The sequence below is a fragment of the Pelodiscus sinensis genome, chromosome 1, assembly GCF_052426305.1.
Source record: "Pelodiscus sinensis isolate ZL-2025 chromosome 1, ASM5242630v1, whole genome shotgun sequence".
Taxonomy (NCBI): Eukaryota; Metazoa; Chordata; order Testudines; family Trionychidae; genus Pelodiscus; species Pelodiscus sinensis.
Window position 1 is genome coordinate 176,787,686 of NC_143052.1, and position 15,943 is coordinate 176,803,628.

At 40.7% G+C, this 15,943-nt stretch overlaps 1 protein-coding gene across 2 annotated transcripts in view; it reads right to left on the reverse strand.

The window, feature by feature from the left end:
• Nucleotides 1–15,943, reverse strand: part of SAMSN1 (SAM domain, SH3 domain and nuclear localization signals 1) — a 136,969-nt gene that overhangs the window by 86,015 nt on the left and 35,011 nt on the right. For both annotated transcript variants that reach the window (XM_075909842.2, XM_075909844.2), the window contains exons 6-8: nt 13,305–13,391; nt 4,652–4,728; nt 257–325 (exon numbers count right to left, since the gene is read on the reverse strand). In XM_075909842.2, coding sequence (XP_075765957.1) covers nt 257–325; nt 4,652–4,728; nt 13,305–13,391 — 233 coding nt within the window. The remainder of the gene's footprint in view (nt 1–256; nt 326–4,651; nt 4,729–13,304; nt 13,392–15,943) is intronic.

The window sequence follows — 15,943 nt, forward strand, 5'->3', positions numbered from 1 at the left end:
TGTCATTTATCCCAATAAGGGATCAGGCTGGTAGTAGAGGCAACACATGGTTCCAGGAGGAAAGAACACCTAGTAGGAATTAGAAATTCTGTGTCTATAAAGGATAAAATTACTGTCACTAATAACATAGATTTGGAAAGAGGGCATTCAGGATTCTGGGAGTTGAAATCCAGTGAAAGAAATCATAGTGAAACTATCCCCTCTTTCAGAACACTCACATCTAAGGATAAATACAAATGTTAGCAACACAACTCACCGTTTCACTGGCACTGGGCTCTGTCAGATTGTGAACTCGAGGTGGGATCCACTGTTCATAAGTCATCACCTAAACCATAAGGGAAAAGAGACCCAATAGATATACATTTATGATTTTTCATAACCTAACAACAAGTGTTATTAAACCAACAGTCTGAGAGCTATGCAAGCTCTTCACATTGGGTGTGTCTAGACTGCAGGCTTCTTTCGAAAGAGGCTCTTTCGAAAGCATCTTTCGAAAGAGCCTCTTTCGAAAGATCGCGTCTAGACTGCAGGCGGATCTTTCGATAGAGGAAATCCGCTTTTTCGAAAGAGAGCACCCAGCGAGTCTGGATGCTCTCTTTCAAAGACAGCCTCTTTACATTGAAGAACGCCTTCCTTCGAAAGAAGAACTTTCGAAGGAAGGCGTTCTTCCTCGTGAAACGAGGTTTACCGCCATCGAAAGAAAAGCCGCGTTCTTTCGAAATAATTTCGAAAGAACGCGGCTTGAGTCTGGATGCAGGGGAAGTTCTTTCGAAAAAAGGGTACTTTTTTCGAAAGAACCCCTGAGTGTGGACACGGCCATTGTACTGCATGTGTAAAACAACTGTATCTGGCACTTCTGCATTTGGGATAAGTCATTAAGGCAATCTGGTATTAAATTGTGTTTATTTCATCAGTGGTCTCAGAACTAAGATTATTTTCCCCTCCTGCCCATCCACATTGGGTGCATAATTGCACATACGAGTAGGTTATTCCACTGACCTACTGATGGGTCAGCTGTACATTGCTAGCTGGGATGCTCAGGTCTCAATTTTCTACTCCCCAGATTATTAGGGGTTGGGAATGCTGCGGAGTCCCAGACTATTCTCAATAATGACTCCTCCAGCTGATGTAGGAATAGGAATGGTGGCACTAATAGATTCATAAAACATGCCTCATGCCTCTTCAGTTGGAAGGCTGGTGGATGAGAATAAGAACTAGAGGATGTGAGTTTGAATAGGGTTAAAAATGCAGAAAGAGTGGAAAAATTCTCAGAGGTCTATGAAGTAAGAAAAGTACAGACCACAGACTTTTCTCATGTGTCCATAAACCATTCCTCTGGTCACAATGTCCCCATGATGGGAACATCATAGAGAAAACACTTTTGCAGTCCTTGGTGGGCAAGCCTGACAGTGCTTATAGCTTATCTGTGAACGTAATGAACAGTAGCCCCCTTGTCCTTATGAATATGAATGACACTTTGAAGGCTGAATGCAACCTAAGAATTTACGTGAGAAATGAGGCATGAAACATTTTCAAAAATGTATTAGCCCAAAGACTATTACTTCATATTTTATATCCTTTCCAATATGCTACAGTGGGTTTGAGCCATCAAGTGAGTGATGCCAGAGAAGAACAAACAAGAACAAGGATATGAAAATAAATGCTGAGAGCAAAGCTTCCATGAGACACTCTTTATAGTAAGCTATAATTATTGGAGAGCCATTCATGCTGCTCAACCTCAAATGTTATTTCCCTTGCAAGCTTCTTTTTTCCAGCATTTATTTTTTACAGAGTTTCACATGTAGTCCTAGAATAAAATCAGACATCAGGTTGTAGGCTGAGGAGGGGCTCAAGTTTTTAAAACATTCAGAGAAGTCCATTACATTATTTTTAAAATTGAGAGAAATAATAAAATGTTTGCTTATTCTATTTACCATTCCCACAATGTTGGACCCTGCCATTTCAGCTTCTGAACAGAATGTGGAAGTGAAAAATAACAAGAACAACATTTCAGAAACTTAAAAAGACAATTACATCAATCTTACCCTGATCCTCATTCTATTTGTGCAGTTCCCTACTACAAATTGGGAGGGGCTAAAGCAGCCCTAGGAAGGCTTCACAGAGCCCAAGTAATGCAGAAAGGACTTATAAGGAGACAACCAGGGGGAGGTTGAGAAGCAGCCAATCAGGGCCAAATGGGCCCTATAAGAAGGGACACAGAATAGTTCAGTCTCTCTCTGCAACATGAGGAAGAAGGCCTGGCTGTCTATAAGAACAAAACAGTACTCAGCAGGGTCATGGGTGCAAGTGTAGCTCCAGCCTTACTGGTAGACAGGGCAGATGGAGGTGCTGGGGCTACAGGGAAGTGGCCCAGTGAGCATAGGAGAAGCAGGGAGTGGCTGCTTGCTAGAGGGTCCCTGGGCTGTGGCCCAGAGCTGCATGTGGGCCTGGACCCCTCTTTTGCCCCATGGGTCGCAGAAGACAGCAGCCAGCCAAAGAATTGCAGTTTGCTCCTGAAATAGGGGCTAGACAATGGGCTGCAGTTTACCACAGTCATGGGAGGTTGGGTGAAAGACTGAGTCCCTCCAGAAGGAGGAGAACAGCCTAAAAGCTATACCCTGAAAAGGACACCAAGGTCCAGGAGAAACATAAGTCCAGACCCTAGAAGGAGGAGACAGCCGAGGGATGACAAGCAAGATGTCACCCAAAAAGCAGCACATTCAACTGGACTGAGCCAATTCCTAGAGCAACCAGCAGGAGGCACCATGGCAATGAGTCTACACCCTATTACAGTCACCAACTCTCTCAGATGTGGGGAAGGGGTAATAATCATCCAGTAAATGTTGTTATTTTAAAACAAATCCATAAAGTCTAATATTTTCAAAACCAGCCTCTGAAAAAAAAATCAGATCTTGCAGATCTCAAGCTGGCATAAAAACTTAGAGATGTCTAGTCCCTCCATCTTGCTTTGTGAGATCAAAACAACAATGGAGGCAGCCCAAATTAGAGGCCATTTTTCATATGCTGGTCCAGAATTTTTGTGGTGATTCAAAGCCATCTAAGAGACTCTGAGACTCAAAGCAAAAATAAACCTGGTCTCTTGTTCTGATGTCTGAGAAAATGTCCCTAGGAATTCATCCCAGAAGCAACAAGAGGCAACCTAGTGGCTGTTGCTCTGTGATAGGAGAATAGTAATGTACATCCCCCCCAAACTGATGAGGATGAGAAGAGAGGGAGATTTATGGAGCACACCCCAAATCCCATTACATTGATGAGGAATAGCTTACTAATACTTAGCAGCAAGATAGGGTGGGAGAGACCATGAAGCATAAAAGAAACAGAGAGGGGAGGGAGCCAACTCCTATTCCCAGACCTGCTTTTGTAGGAGACACTGGAATAAAGATCCACTCCTCCTGCCAACAATACAGCCACAGATGAGGCTCTGAGGGAAAGCAGAAGGAGCCAGTACCAAAGCAGCTATCCAGTCACTGATCTCCCTCTCCTTCGCAGGGACTCCTTGACTTCTAATAACTGTAATGTGTCATCTCTGATCCTTGGTTGCTGAGCAGAGCACAGTTAAAGGGTGGATCTGACCTGGCCTGTGAACCATCCCAGCTGTCTCCAGTTTGGGAGATTGTACTGTGGACATCCTTTCTTTTTAAGTCTCCAAATTCTTCTGATGAAGTGGGTTTGCCCACGAAAGCTCATGATTCTATATATTTTGGTCAGTCTCTAACATGCCACAGGACCATTCATTTTTATTTTTAAGAGTAGCATTCCAGAACCCATGGCACTGTTCTTTGCAGGGCTGACCCAGTGGAGAAAGCTCACCTCAGAGTCTTTCACAGTGGTCATTATTGGTATGCAGAAGCACGAGAGCACTTAAAAAAGAAAGGTACTGAATATCGGTTTTAAACTTCTCTCATACATTACAGGCTTTGTAATATTTTGGCCCACATCCTCAAGCTTGTGCAAACTGACCTAATTCCATTGAAATCAATGGAACTAAATCAACGTATACCTGATGAGGATTTGGCCCTTTAAGTGAAAATAATGGGAAAGGAAATTCTAGGCTGGAAGCAAGTGGGGGGGGGGGGAACAGTTCTCGTGACTCCTGAGCCATCACTAACTACTCCAGCTCCTCCTGAGCCACTCTGCTCCTCAGCCTGACAGGTCGTTAACTACTTTTATGTTATTATTATGCAGGCCCAAAGGTCAGACTTCCTTAATTGCTCATACTAGTGGGCTAATTAATGTAGTCTTATGAAGAGGAGTGTCAGGAGACACCGTACATGTTTATATAAATTCAGAAAGCATTAAGACACATCCATCTATGTAGAGTATGCAAGATTGTTCTAAGCACTTAGCATAGGTCTTGTCAGATAAAATTCCAGTGCACTAATTTAACAGATATCTAGTCACTCTGAAAAACAAGTCTGTAAAGCATTGAAGTGCATATGCTTTGCATAATGAAAGTGGCGTATAACTCAAATCATCATCTGAGTCTTCCTTGAAACTCCACTCCCCTAATACCGATGCACATCAATTTATAAAGTCAAATCCTGGTAAACTCATACTGAATAAATGTAGGAAATATACTAGTTTTGTGAAGACAGCATTAGAAATTGAATACATCACATATTTCTTTTACCTGACATGTAGTTTCTTTTATCTTTTTTCCTTGCAGTAAGTGTATTCTATCACCAATAAGAAAATCTTCTTTGCGCTCTGGAAAAAGATTACACATTTGCTTACATAATTCTGAGAGTCCACAGTGTTACTTGTTTACAGGCAATATACAATTTGAAACTCTCCAAATGTGTTTAATTATTTTTTGACCCTCCAAAGTTAATTTCACATCACTTAACTGAACTCTTATAACGAAGATTTGAAGTAAAACTAAAAAGGAAACTGGCAAAATAGCTCACGTAAATAAAATCCATTTATGTATTGTTGTTTTATTTGTACTTAACACCTCAGTTTACTAATTCAGAATCCCTATTGAGCAGCATCTTGCGCATCCCAATTTTTACAGCTTCGGAGTACGAAATATTTATGCGGAAATTATGGCTCTCAGCAAAAACAATTCCTACAATCCAAGATCTTTCTTCCTTTGAACTATAAGAAGTGTTTTCAAAAGGCCAATCTTTGTATTTTGTTCTTTTCAGGACACCATGACATTGACCTGTGAAAGCTATGAGCTTTCTATAGTGACAGCCAATAGATGAGCAGGTGATTTATGTGAAAAACTACATCTTGAACCCACTTTCCCAGAAGTCAGTGGAAAAGCTCCCACTGAATTTAATGGGGCAGGGGCAGGGACAGAGAGTGCTGATTCCATTTTCATTGACATTAGTGGGATTAAGCTTTAGGAAAAAAACCTTCATTCTGGGCAAGAATGACCTCAAAGTTTGTACAAATTGGTTAGGAGGATTTTTCTTGTCTTATGATAAGCTCCATTCATTTCAGGATAGACTTTGTCACATTGATTCCTGTTGAGCAACACCTTACAAAACAAGTACTCTAACTGACTGCAATGGGACAACTCAGAATAAGACCTTCAGGATCTGGCCATGTGCGATTAGAATTCAATCTAATTGCACTTTCCTATGAGCTAAATAAAAGGTAGCTCCTACAAACACTTAAGTTTGTGATTGAATTCAATGGGACCACTTGTGTATCAAGATTATCACATGTGAAAGTGAGGGTATGATCAGAGCCTAAAATATGCTCACATGAGGGGAATATTTTTTTAACTGGGAAGTTCTTAGGGACTGCACTTCTGAAAATCAAGCCACTTAAGCATATACATGTGGATTTTGTGACTCTCATTTTAGGGATACATTTTGTATGGCCCATGATATTCAATTTTACACTTCATTACAGTCAAATATGTGTAACTGATTTTGCCCCTAAACAAAAGCTTTAATGGAAGGCATTACATTTTGCCATGCATATTTTAACTTACCAACAAATAAGAAGATCTAGCCCAAGTTCTAGGTGCTTTTGATAAACAATTAAAAGTTCTGTGCAAACCAGTTACAAATTCAGCATCATCTCTGCACTCACAACCAACCCCAAGATCAAACCTTACATAACCAATACTTTTTGGAGCTACCCACCTCCATATCCTGTAAGGCCTTAGGCAAATAGATGAGTGCAACCTTAACTATTTCACAGATAAAATAGCATGCCATGATGCAAACCAAAGGAAAGAGTTAGTTCCAAAATGAAAGACAACACGCAGACAAATCCTGCCAGCAGCCCTTCCCTGGAAATGGAGGTGGCTCAAGCTAAACATGTATGTTAGGTGCATGTTAGTGGATGGTTTCTTGCTAGTGCGCTGCAAAAGGGTCTGCTTTGATAGCAATGAATGATACAACAGGCAGGCAGAGTTATAGCGCTTCATGATCAGAGTTTTGTGTTTGTCCAGTAGAAACTTGACCCTTCCTGAAGAAAACTTTCTTCAAACCCATTCACACTAGCTTGGCAAATTTGTTCTTGTTGGTTTTTTCCTTAAAGATTTGGGGTGCAATTTTTCAGCATTCCCTTCAGGCTTTGACTGACATTTTAAAAGTTCACTTTTAGACTAAGCTTCAGGGCAATGGTTACTTTCTCTGTATTGTCACATGTGTTCACACATATATATCAGGCCCATACTTGGGTGTGTGTGTGCAAAGGGTGCAAAAGCACCCCCAACCATGGTGCCCCAACTAAGCATACTCCAGCAGCCAGGGGAAGGCAGGAGCAGAGCACTGACCAAGCCTCCCTCCCCCATGCTCTGGCTGGCTGCGGAAAGGCTGAGGCTGATTTCCCCACTTACTTGGGAGAATATGGGGGGTGCATTCACACCCTTGCAGTCCACATTTACAAGAAAGCACCCTCACCAAAGAAATTCCTGTGTATGGGCCTGTATATAGTCAAGTGCATATCTAGTTTTTCTCCAAGAATCTGTTCCTCATTGGAAAGAGAGGTCCCAAAGCTCATACAAGCAGACAGAATTTTTTCTGTAACTGTTTATTATAAACACCTAGCTAAATATTTGCAGGATCAGGAACTTAAATGGCTTCTAAAATGTTGTAGTTTCTCTTGTGAACACTTTTGCCCATAGAACTCCTGAAGAAAAATGGCAGTGCCAATTCAAGTGCCAATCAACATTTTTGCCAGCTCTGATTAAAGTGTAGTCCTACTTGGAAGTGAAAAGGGCATTCAAGGGTTCCATACTTGCCTCCCAGTCATTTCCTCATGACATTTTCCTTCATTTAGACTATTTTCTTTCTAATCAGCAGGCCTGCAAACGCAAGCTGAGATCTGAAAATCAGCCTGGATTCTCTGTGGCTGAGGTACCACTCCCATCAATAATGATTCCTTAACCCAAGTGACTTTGATGTGGCAACACAGGAATAAAACCAGCAGATGGCTCTGCAATTTGGAACTAAGTAAATCACAACTCTCACCTCCCTCCCGCCCCCAAAAAACCAACCACACTTCAAAAGATGTCTGTGTTTTGTGGAGCCCATACTGGTAAGTAAGGGGGAAATCTTACTTTGTTATTATGAGTAAGCAGAATGATTACATACACAGAGGAAAGAGATCTGCCAAGTGCAAAGATGCTATTTTTACATAGTCACTTTGCAAGCTGAATCATACATTAAACAAAGGACTATTGGGTGTACACAATGAATTGAATTTAGGCTAAAAAAAAACCCTGGAGGTTACCATCTCTTGGCATCAACAACCACAAAAAAGAGTCATCAGAAGCAACAAATGTGACTAGAATCCTCTTTCATGATCATAAAATCTATAATCAAAGCATCACAAGTCTGACCTGTAAACACAGACTAACCTGTGCAGTCCATGGAGCACACAAAATCCAGCAAGCAGCATACATATACCTCACAGCAATTTGTGTAAATGCTAATTGCAGTGTACCTACGGGGGGCTGACAGACTTGCTCGGCTCCTGGGCAAGGGTGGGTGCGGGGGGCAGCTCTGTGCTCCATGAAAGGGTGTGTGGCATCAGGCATAAGGGAGGGTCAGCCCCCCACCCCTCAGTGCTGCCTGGATCACACAGTGCCCCACCATAGTGGAGGCTGGAGACCCAGGCCCTTTTGAATTGCCGGGACCCTTTGTCCTGCCCCGTCAGCAGGCCTGGCTCTGGCTTAATAGTGTCATAGACTCACTTTGCCATAGTGTAAATGACTGTACACAGAACAGGGCAAAGGTGGATCTGGCCCATTAGTTCGGAGAGATGGTAACTTCTCCCATTTGTCTCAGTCTTTTTTCTCTGATGCTAGTAATGACATTTTAAATGACAAGATTATTAATTGTTACAATGATTATCATTTTAGGAGAAACAGCCAGTGAGCCTAGCCTTGTGAACAGCCTGAGAAGAGTACACCTCTCTGACCTCTCTCTATATGTACAGGTTGCATCAACAGTCTGATAAATCCACTTTTATGGAAACTAAATGAGCAGTCACATGAAGGGCCTGATCCAGAGCATGCTCACAAAATGGGGAGAGGACTGTGTGCTGTCTACCACATATGTAGGGTGGCTAACTTGCAATTCGCACAAAACAGAACACCTTTGCCTCACCCCTCCTCCAAGGCCACGCCCATGCCCCGCCCCTTCGTTGGCTTCATCCCTGCTCACTCCATCCCCACCCCTGTTGCTTTCTTTCCCCATCCTCGTTCACTTGCTCATTTTCTGGGGGCAATCGTGCAGGAGGGGGTGAGGGCTCCAAATGGGGCTGCTGAATCACCAGGCAATTTTCCTTTTGCCTCCCTCTCCCTCCTATCGGTGGGCCTGGTTACCGGTGCTGACAAGAGCCATCAGGAACCCTTTTCAATGGGTGTTCGAGTTGAAAATGACACACCTGGTCACCCTAGATGCATGACTTGTAACTTCTAGCACAAGTTCATATTTTGCAGTAGATTTGCAGACCTTGAACAATCATCTCGTTCAGGATGAAAATTTGATTAACAGTGGTGCTCTGTAAATATTCTTCCCATGATTTTCACCACTGTGTGAAGGGGACTTCCACTGAAGTAACTGTACTGCAGAGGCATAAAGGGAGACTTTTGTTTGTTTGCCAGCCTTATGTCCTGATCCGTCTGGGCTCCGGCCCTTCCATTGTAATGCCTGTCAACTTCAATAATATGCTTTCTTTTGCATGCTTTGGGAATTTAGTCAGGGTAAAAAATACATATTTAGCACATCAGACACTGAAGAAGATCAGAAAAACTCTACCTTTCCATTCAACACTACATTTCTAACCACCTTATTTTTCTCAGATGGTCAACACCTTCTGAAATATTACAAAAATATTGAAACTTTTTTGGTTTGTTTAAAAACCAGCTCCTGCTGAAGAAAAATGACAATTATTCCCTCCACACATATTTTTCTTCTATGTTCCCTACTGTACCAGCCACTGTTCTCCTTCCATAACACAGATCAGTATTAGCCCATCCATCAACAGCCCCCTTCTCCCTTCCTCTACTTGCTACCAAAGCATGGTACACTCAAGTTGCACCCCTTGCAAAGATATGACTTTAAAGGCCTCCTTTAGGATTCCTGTGAAATTGATTGGCCCATTTTGTAGAAAGGAGAAACAAAAACTGCATAAGCAATGAGGAACAATATCATAAGAACTGCCATACTGGATCAGACCATGGTTCATCTCTTTCAGTATGTGTCTTCCAACAGTGGCTGATGCTGGATACTTCAGAGGAAATGAACAAAACAAGGCAATTATTGAGTGATCTATTTCCTGTTGTGTGGTCCCAGTATCTGCCAGTCAGAAGCTTAGGAACAGAGCCTGGGGTTGCCTCTCTGACCACAGTGGCTAATAGATTTTGATGGCACTATCCTCCACAAATCTTTAATTTTTGTTTGAATACATTTTATACTTCTGGCCTTCACAACATCTCCTGGTAATGAATTCCACAGGTTAACTGTGCACTATGTGACAACGTACTTATTTTTGTTTGTCTTAAACCTGTTGCCTAGTAATTCCATTGGGTGATTCCTTGTTCTTGTGTTATGTTAAGGGGTAAATATACTTCCTTCTTCATTCTTCACACCATTCATGATTATACAAACCTCTATCATACCCTCCCCTACCACAAACACACACTTGTCTTTTTTTCTAGCCTGAACAGTCCCTGTCTTTTTTTTTTCTCTCCTCATGTGGAAGCTGTCCATACTCCTAATCATTTTGTTGACTTCACCTCTACTTTTTCCAGTTCTAATATATCTTTTTTTGAATTGGGGCAACTGACACTACGTGATATATTAAAGGTACGTGTGTGTGCCATGGATTTATATAGTGCATTATGATATTTTCCATCTTAATATATATCCCTTTCGTAATGGTTCCTAATGTTGTTGGCTTTTTGACTACTGCTACAAATTAATCAGATGTTTTCAGAGCACTATCCAATGATTCCAAAGTCTCTTTCTTGAGTGGTACCAACTAATTTAGAATCCATGGTTTTGTATATACGGTTTAGATCACGTTTTCATATATGTATTACTTTACATTTATAAACACTGACTTTCATCTGCCATTTTTTGCACAGTCATCCAGTTTGTAACCATTTGTAACATTTGTAACCCTTCACTGTCAACTTCAAACTTAACTATCTTTGAGGAATTTTGTATCATCTGCAAAACTTTGCCACCTCAGTGTATACCCTCTTTTCCAGATCAAAAATAAATATGTTGAACAGCACTAGTTCCTATATTTTCTAACTTTTATTAAACCGCCAGCAGGGATTTTATTAAAAAAATCTCCTTATTAAATTTTCAATTGATTTTTCCCACCACCTTTCCCCTTCCATCTACTTCTTTGATAAGGAAGTAGGGATTGTGGGTGCATCTCTGATGGCTTACAGAGAAGCAAATATGGTAGACAACCAGCCTGGCTTAGCAATGAAATCCTTGGTGAGCTTAAACACAAAAAGAGAGCTTAAAAGAAATGGAAACTTGGACAGATGACTAGGGAAAAGTATAAATATATTACTTGAGCATGCAGGAGTGTAATCAGAAAGGCCAAACTGCAACTGGAATTGCAGCTAAGAAGTGATGTCAGAGGTAACAAGAAAAGTTTCTACAGGCATGTTAGCAATAAGAGGATGGTCAGGAAAGGTGTGGGACCCTTACTGGATGAAGGAGGTAAGCTAGTGACAGATGATATGGGAAAAGCTGAAGTACTCAATGCTTTTTTTGCCTCTGACTTCACAGATGAGGTCAGCTCCCAGACTACTGCACTGGGCAACACAGTATGGGGAAGAGGTGGGCAGCCCTTGGTGGAGAAAAAATAGGTTAAGAAATATTTAGAAACGCTGGACATACACAAATTCATGGTGTTAGATTTAATGCATCCAAGGGTGCTGAGGGAGTTGTCTGATGTGAATGCAGGGTCATTGGTCATTATCTTTGAAAAACTGTGGCAACAGGGGAGGTTCTGGATGACTGAAAGAAGGCAAATGCAGAGCCCATCTTTAAAAAAGGGAAGAAGAACAATCCAGGAAACTACAGACTGTCAACCTCACTACAGTCCCTGGAAAAATCATGGAGGGGATCCTCAAGGAACCCATTTTGGAGTACTTGGAAAAGAGGAAATTGATCTGGAACTGTCAACATGGATTCACTAAGGGCAAGTCATGCCTGACCAACCAGATTGCCTTCTATGACAAGGTAACTAGCTCTGGGGACATTGGCAAGGCTGTGGATATGATATACCTTGACTTCAGCAAAAGCTTTTGATATGATCTCCTACAGTATTCTTGCCAGCAAGTTAAGGAAGTATGGATTGGATAAATAGACTGTAAGGTGGATAGAAAGCTGGCTAGATTGTTAGGCTCAGTGGGTAGTTATGAACAACTCAGTGTCTGGTTGGCAGTCAGTGTCAAGCAGAGTGCCCCAGCAATCGGTTCTGGGGCCAGTTTTGTTCAACATCTTTATTAATTACCTGGATTAGGGGATGGGTTGCACCCTCAACAAGTTTTCAGATGACACTAAGCTAGAGGGAGAGGTAGCTATGTTGCAGGGTAGGGATAGGATCCAGAGTGACCCAGAAAAATTGGAGGATTGGGCTAAAAGAAATCTGATGAGGTTCAACAAGGACAAGTGCACTTGGGATGGAAGAATCAAGCTAAACAGAAGGGATGGGAAGACAGCTTAATAATCACAACAAGGGATGGAGCCTGTACCCCCAGGAAGCCTTCCCAGCTCTTGAAACAGAGACAGTAGACTTTAGGAAATCTAAGCGGAAGCAGAAAACTATTTTGGCACTCACCACCTGGGGCACACAAGAGATCAGAGCTCTTGTAATCAGAAAGAAGTGGATCCTTCAGTCAAGAGGGTTGAAATCTCTGCACATTTATTATAGATGAAAAAACCATTTAGACAGTTTGTAACCTGCTGACGTTACGTTTTAAGAAAATGTGTTTTGTTTACCTGGTTTTAGAAAGTGTGTTTTGTTTTACCTGCAACCATAGCTGTGTCTTCCATTCTTATAATTGTTTAAATCTATGCTCTTTATTAAAAACTTGATTTGACTACATATATATATGTAGTATAGTAAACAGAAGTACAGCTCTTCAGTTAACCCATCAGGCTAGTGTATGTTCTGTCTCTTTGGAAGCTGTGAACTTAACTCAGTGGTGTGCAACCTGTGGCCTGTGGGCCTTACATAGTTCATCAGGCTAAGCCATTGGCAGGCTGCCTGAAAGGTTGTTTATATTGCATCTTCAAGTATGGCTCCTGCTGCTTCCATTTGCCATGGTTAACTGTTTCTGGCCAGAGGAGCTGAAGGAAGCATCACAAGCCACTGGGACTTCCTGCTTCTCGCAGCTTGCACGTCTCGTAGCTCTCATTGACTGAGAATGGTGAATCACAGCCAACAGGAACTGCAGGTGGCCACACCTGTGTATGCAAGGTAAACAACCTGTCTGGTGGCCTACCAGCTGCTTAACCTGACAAGCCACATATGGCCCATGTCCCACAGGTCGTCCACCAATGACTTAACCTCTGTGAGTATCCAGTGAGAGGGACAGTACACTACATTGGGGGACCTGCTGTGATGCATAGACTCAGGGTGAATATCACCTACAGTGTGTGTACTTAGGTTGTTTTTTTTTAAGCTACATTTTTCCCCTTCAGGAAGGAGGTAAATCCCAAGATGGCTTGACAAATTATTTAGACAGATTATTGGTGAAAAATGAGAAATTTTTCTAGGTGCCCTTTAAAATACTTTGTGGAAAATGCAAAATCAGCTGAAATACGTTTAGCAATTACCTTCAAGCTGACAGTGCCTTGTGATGTACGAATCATTCTCAGGCTTCTTGGAATTCTGCCAAAGTGTGCCATTCACATTTTTCCTGTCTAAAGTAAAAGCACGGAAAACATTCACTGGCATTCATATAATAACTGTGAAATAACAGGAAAGACTATATAACAATATCATAATGCAAATCAAACAAGCACCAACAGTATACTATAGTATCTGCTCAGAACATTGAAATGAATAAAAGCCTTTGTCAAAGTGGAAATATGATGGATGGGTTTTAGTGTGGCAGAGAACACTTGTATCATCTATTGACATCACCTGCAGCCTCATCTAACGCTGCTTAAACATTATTTAAATTAGTAATAATACTATAACCTCTGGGCTCAAGGCTTTGACATCAGCATTCTGTGACTTTCCAAATATCTTTTCTGGTTTTACTTCTAAAATTTTTATAAGCATCATTTAGATTTATAACGTAATGAATTAGTTTGGGTCTCTGAGTACAATTATTCTCTATTGGATCCAAAATGTTTATCATTGGCACTATATTCCTAACATGGATTCCACTTTTTAGCTCAAAGTGGAAGGGTCAATACTTGTGAAACAATAAGCTTCCAAGTGGCCACGTTATACAGCCCTGATATGTGCACTTTTATGGTATATTGGGCCTCATTCTACTATTTTCAGAGAGCTTTCAAAATCAACGAATTACTTAGTTCCATGAATAGTAATAGAGATGTATCTGTGTTAGTCTGGTCTAGCTGAAACAAAAGACAGGACTATGCAGCACTTTAAAGACTGACAAGATGGTTTATTAGGTGATGAGCTTTTGTGGGCCAGAACCACTTTCTCAGATCAAACTGTGGAAGAAAATTGGCATGACCATATATACCAAAGGGATACAATCATAAAAAGTGAAGACGTATAAAGGACAAATCAAATTTCAGAACAGAGGGGAGATGAGGGGGGAAGGTAAATGTCTGTGAGCTAATGATATTAGAGGTGATAATTGGGAAGCTATCTTTGTAATGGGTAAGATAATTAGCATCTTTGTTGAGGCTCAGTTGTAAAGTGTCAAATTTAAGCATGAATGGCAATTCAGAGGTTTCTCTTTGAAGTCTTGTGTTAAAATGTCTTTGAAGCAGTATACAGATAGTCAAGTCGTTGAGACAATGCCGTTTCCAGTTGAAATGGTAAGAAACTGTTTTTTCTCTGTGAAACTGAAAATGACAGGAATCTGTTATAAATATAGAGCCAAATTCTGTAGTCCAAATAATATTGCCTTTTAGAAAAGTTTTCCTTGCGTAAGACTACAGAATCAAATCCTCTATGAGTATATATATCCTAAAATGGACATGAATGATGGGGAACCATAGAACTTTTTGAAATGACACTGTTAAGCAATTTCTTCATTCCTAATTCAGTCAGGATGTTTAAAAAAATATCCAGAATATATAATTAAATATTTTCAAAGACTTCACACTGAAAATTAGCAATTGTAAACTTTACAAAATGAATTCGTGAAAAAATAATCACATTATTGTTTAAAAAATTTGGCTGACAAAATAGTAACTGTAATATCACAGTTGATAAGATAGATATAATTTAAGAGCAATATGTAATGACTCCAGAAATTTTGCAAAAAATAATTTCCCCTTCAGTAGCAACTTTAATAGTGACCCCCCAAAAATGAAGGGTAAACCTTTCATTTTTAACAAAGAGAAATGGGAGGAGATTAATGTGATTAGATCAGTGGGGTTTCCATTCTTAATTTAAATGGATAAAGCAAATACTAAACATTCATCTCTGTCTCACTCTGTCCAAAGGCCAGATCCTTTAACATCTTCATTTGGTTTTTACATTAATCTGGTTGGGGGGGCGGGTTCTGTGGGGCTACATCTACACTATGAATTTTCTCGGCCAAAAATATGCTAATGAGGGATCTTGCAGAAAAAGGGGGTTTTGCGCAAAATGAAAATGTCCATACTGCTTGTTTTTATGCAAAAACGGATCAGCAGGAAATATGCAAATGAGACCGCAACTCATGCAAATGAGTCCCTCATTGGCGTATTTTTTGCCGAGAAAACTCGTAGTGTAGACGTCGTAGCCTGGAAGATTCACAGCAGTCGTTTCAATCATTCTCTGTAGTGTAGACGTACCCTGAGTGTATATAAGCTGCAGCTTATCCTGATCCAAAGAAAAGAGAAGAATAGTAAGAGGACTATATATCTACCTCAGTCACACTTTAAAACCCGAAAATCAAAAGAAATCTTACAAAAAAGGTGGAAACATGATAAAATTACTAGGGGCGAGTACAAAAGAATAGCACAAAAATTTAAAGACAGAATCAGGAAGGCATAAAATGAATTGTACCAAGCATGGGACATAAAAGCTAATAAGAAGAGGTTCTATAAATAGATTTGGAGGAAGAGAAAGATATAGTAAAGTGTAGGTCCGTTACTGAAGTAGGGAAAAGCGATCTAATAACATATGACACCAAGAAGGCTGAGATATGTATTGCCTATTTTGTTTCAGAGTTCACTAAGGGCACGTCTAGACTATATCCCCCTGTTGGCAGAGGGATGTAAATGAAGCATGTCGAAAATGCAAATGAAGCAGGGATTTAAATATCCGTTGCTTCATTTGC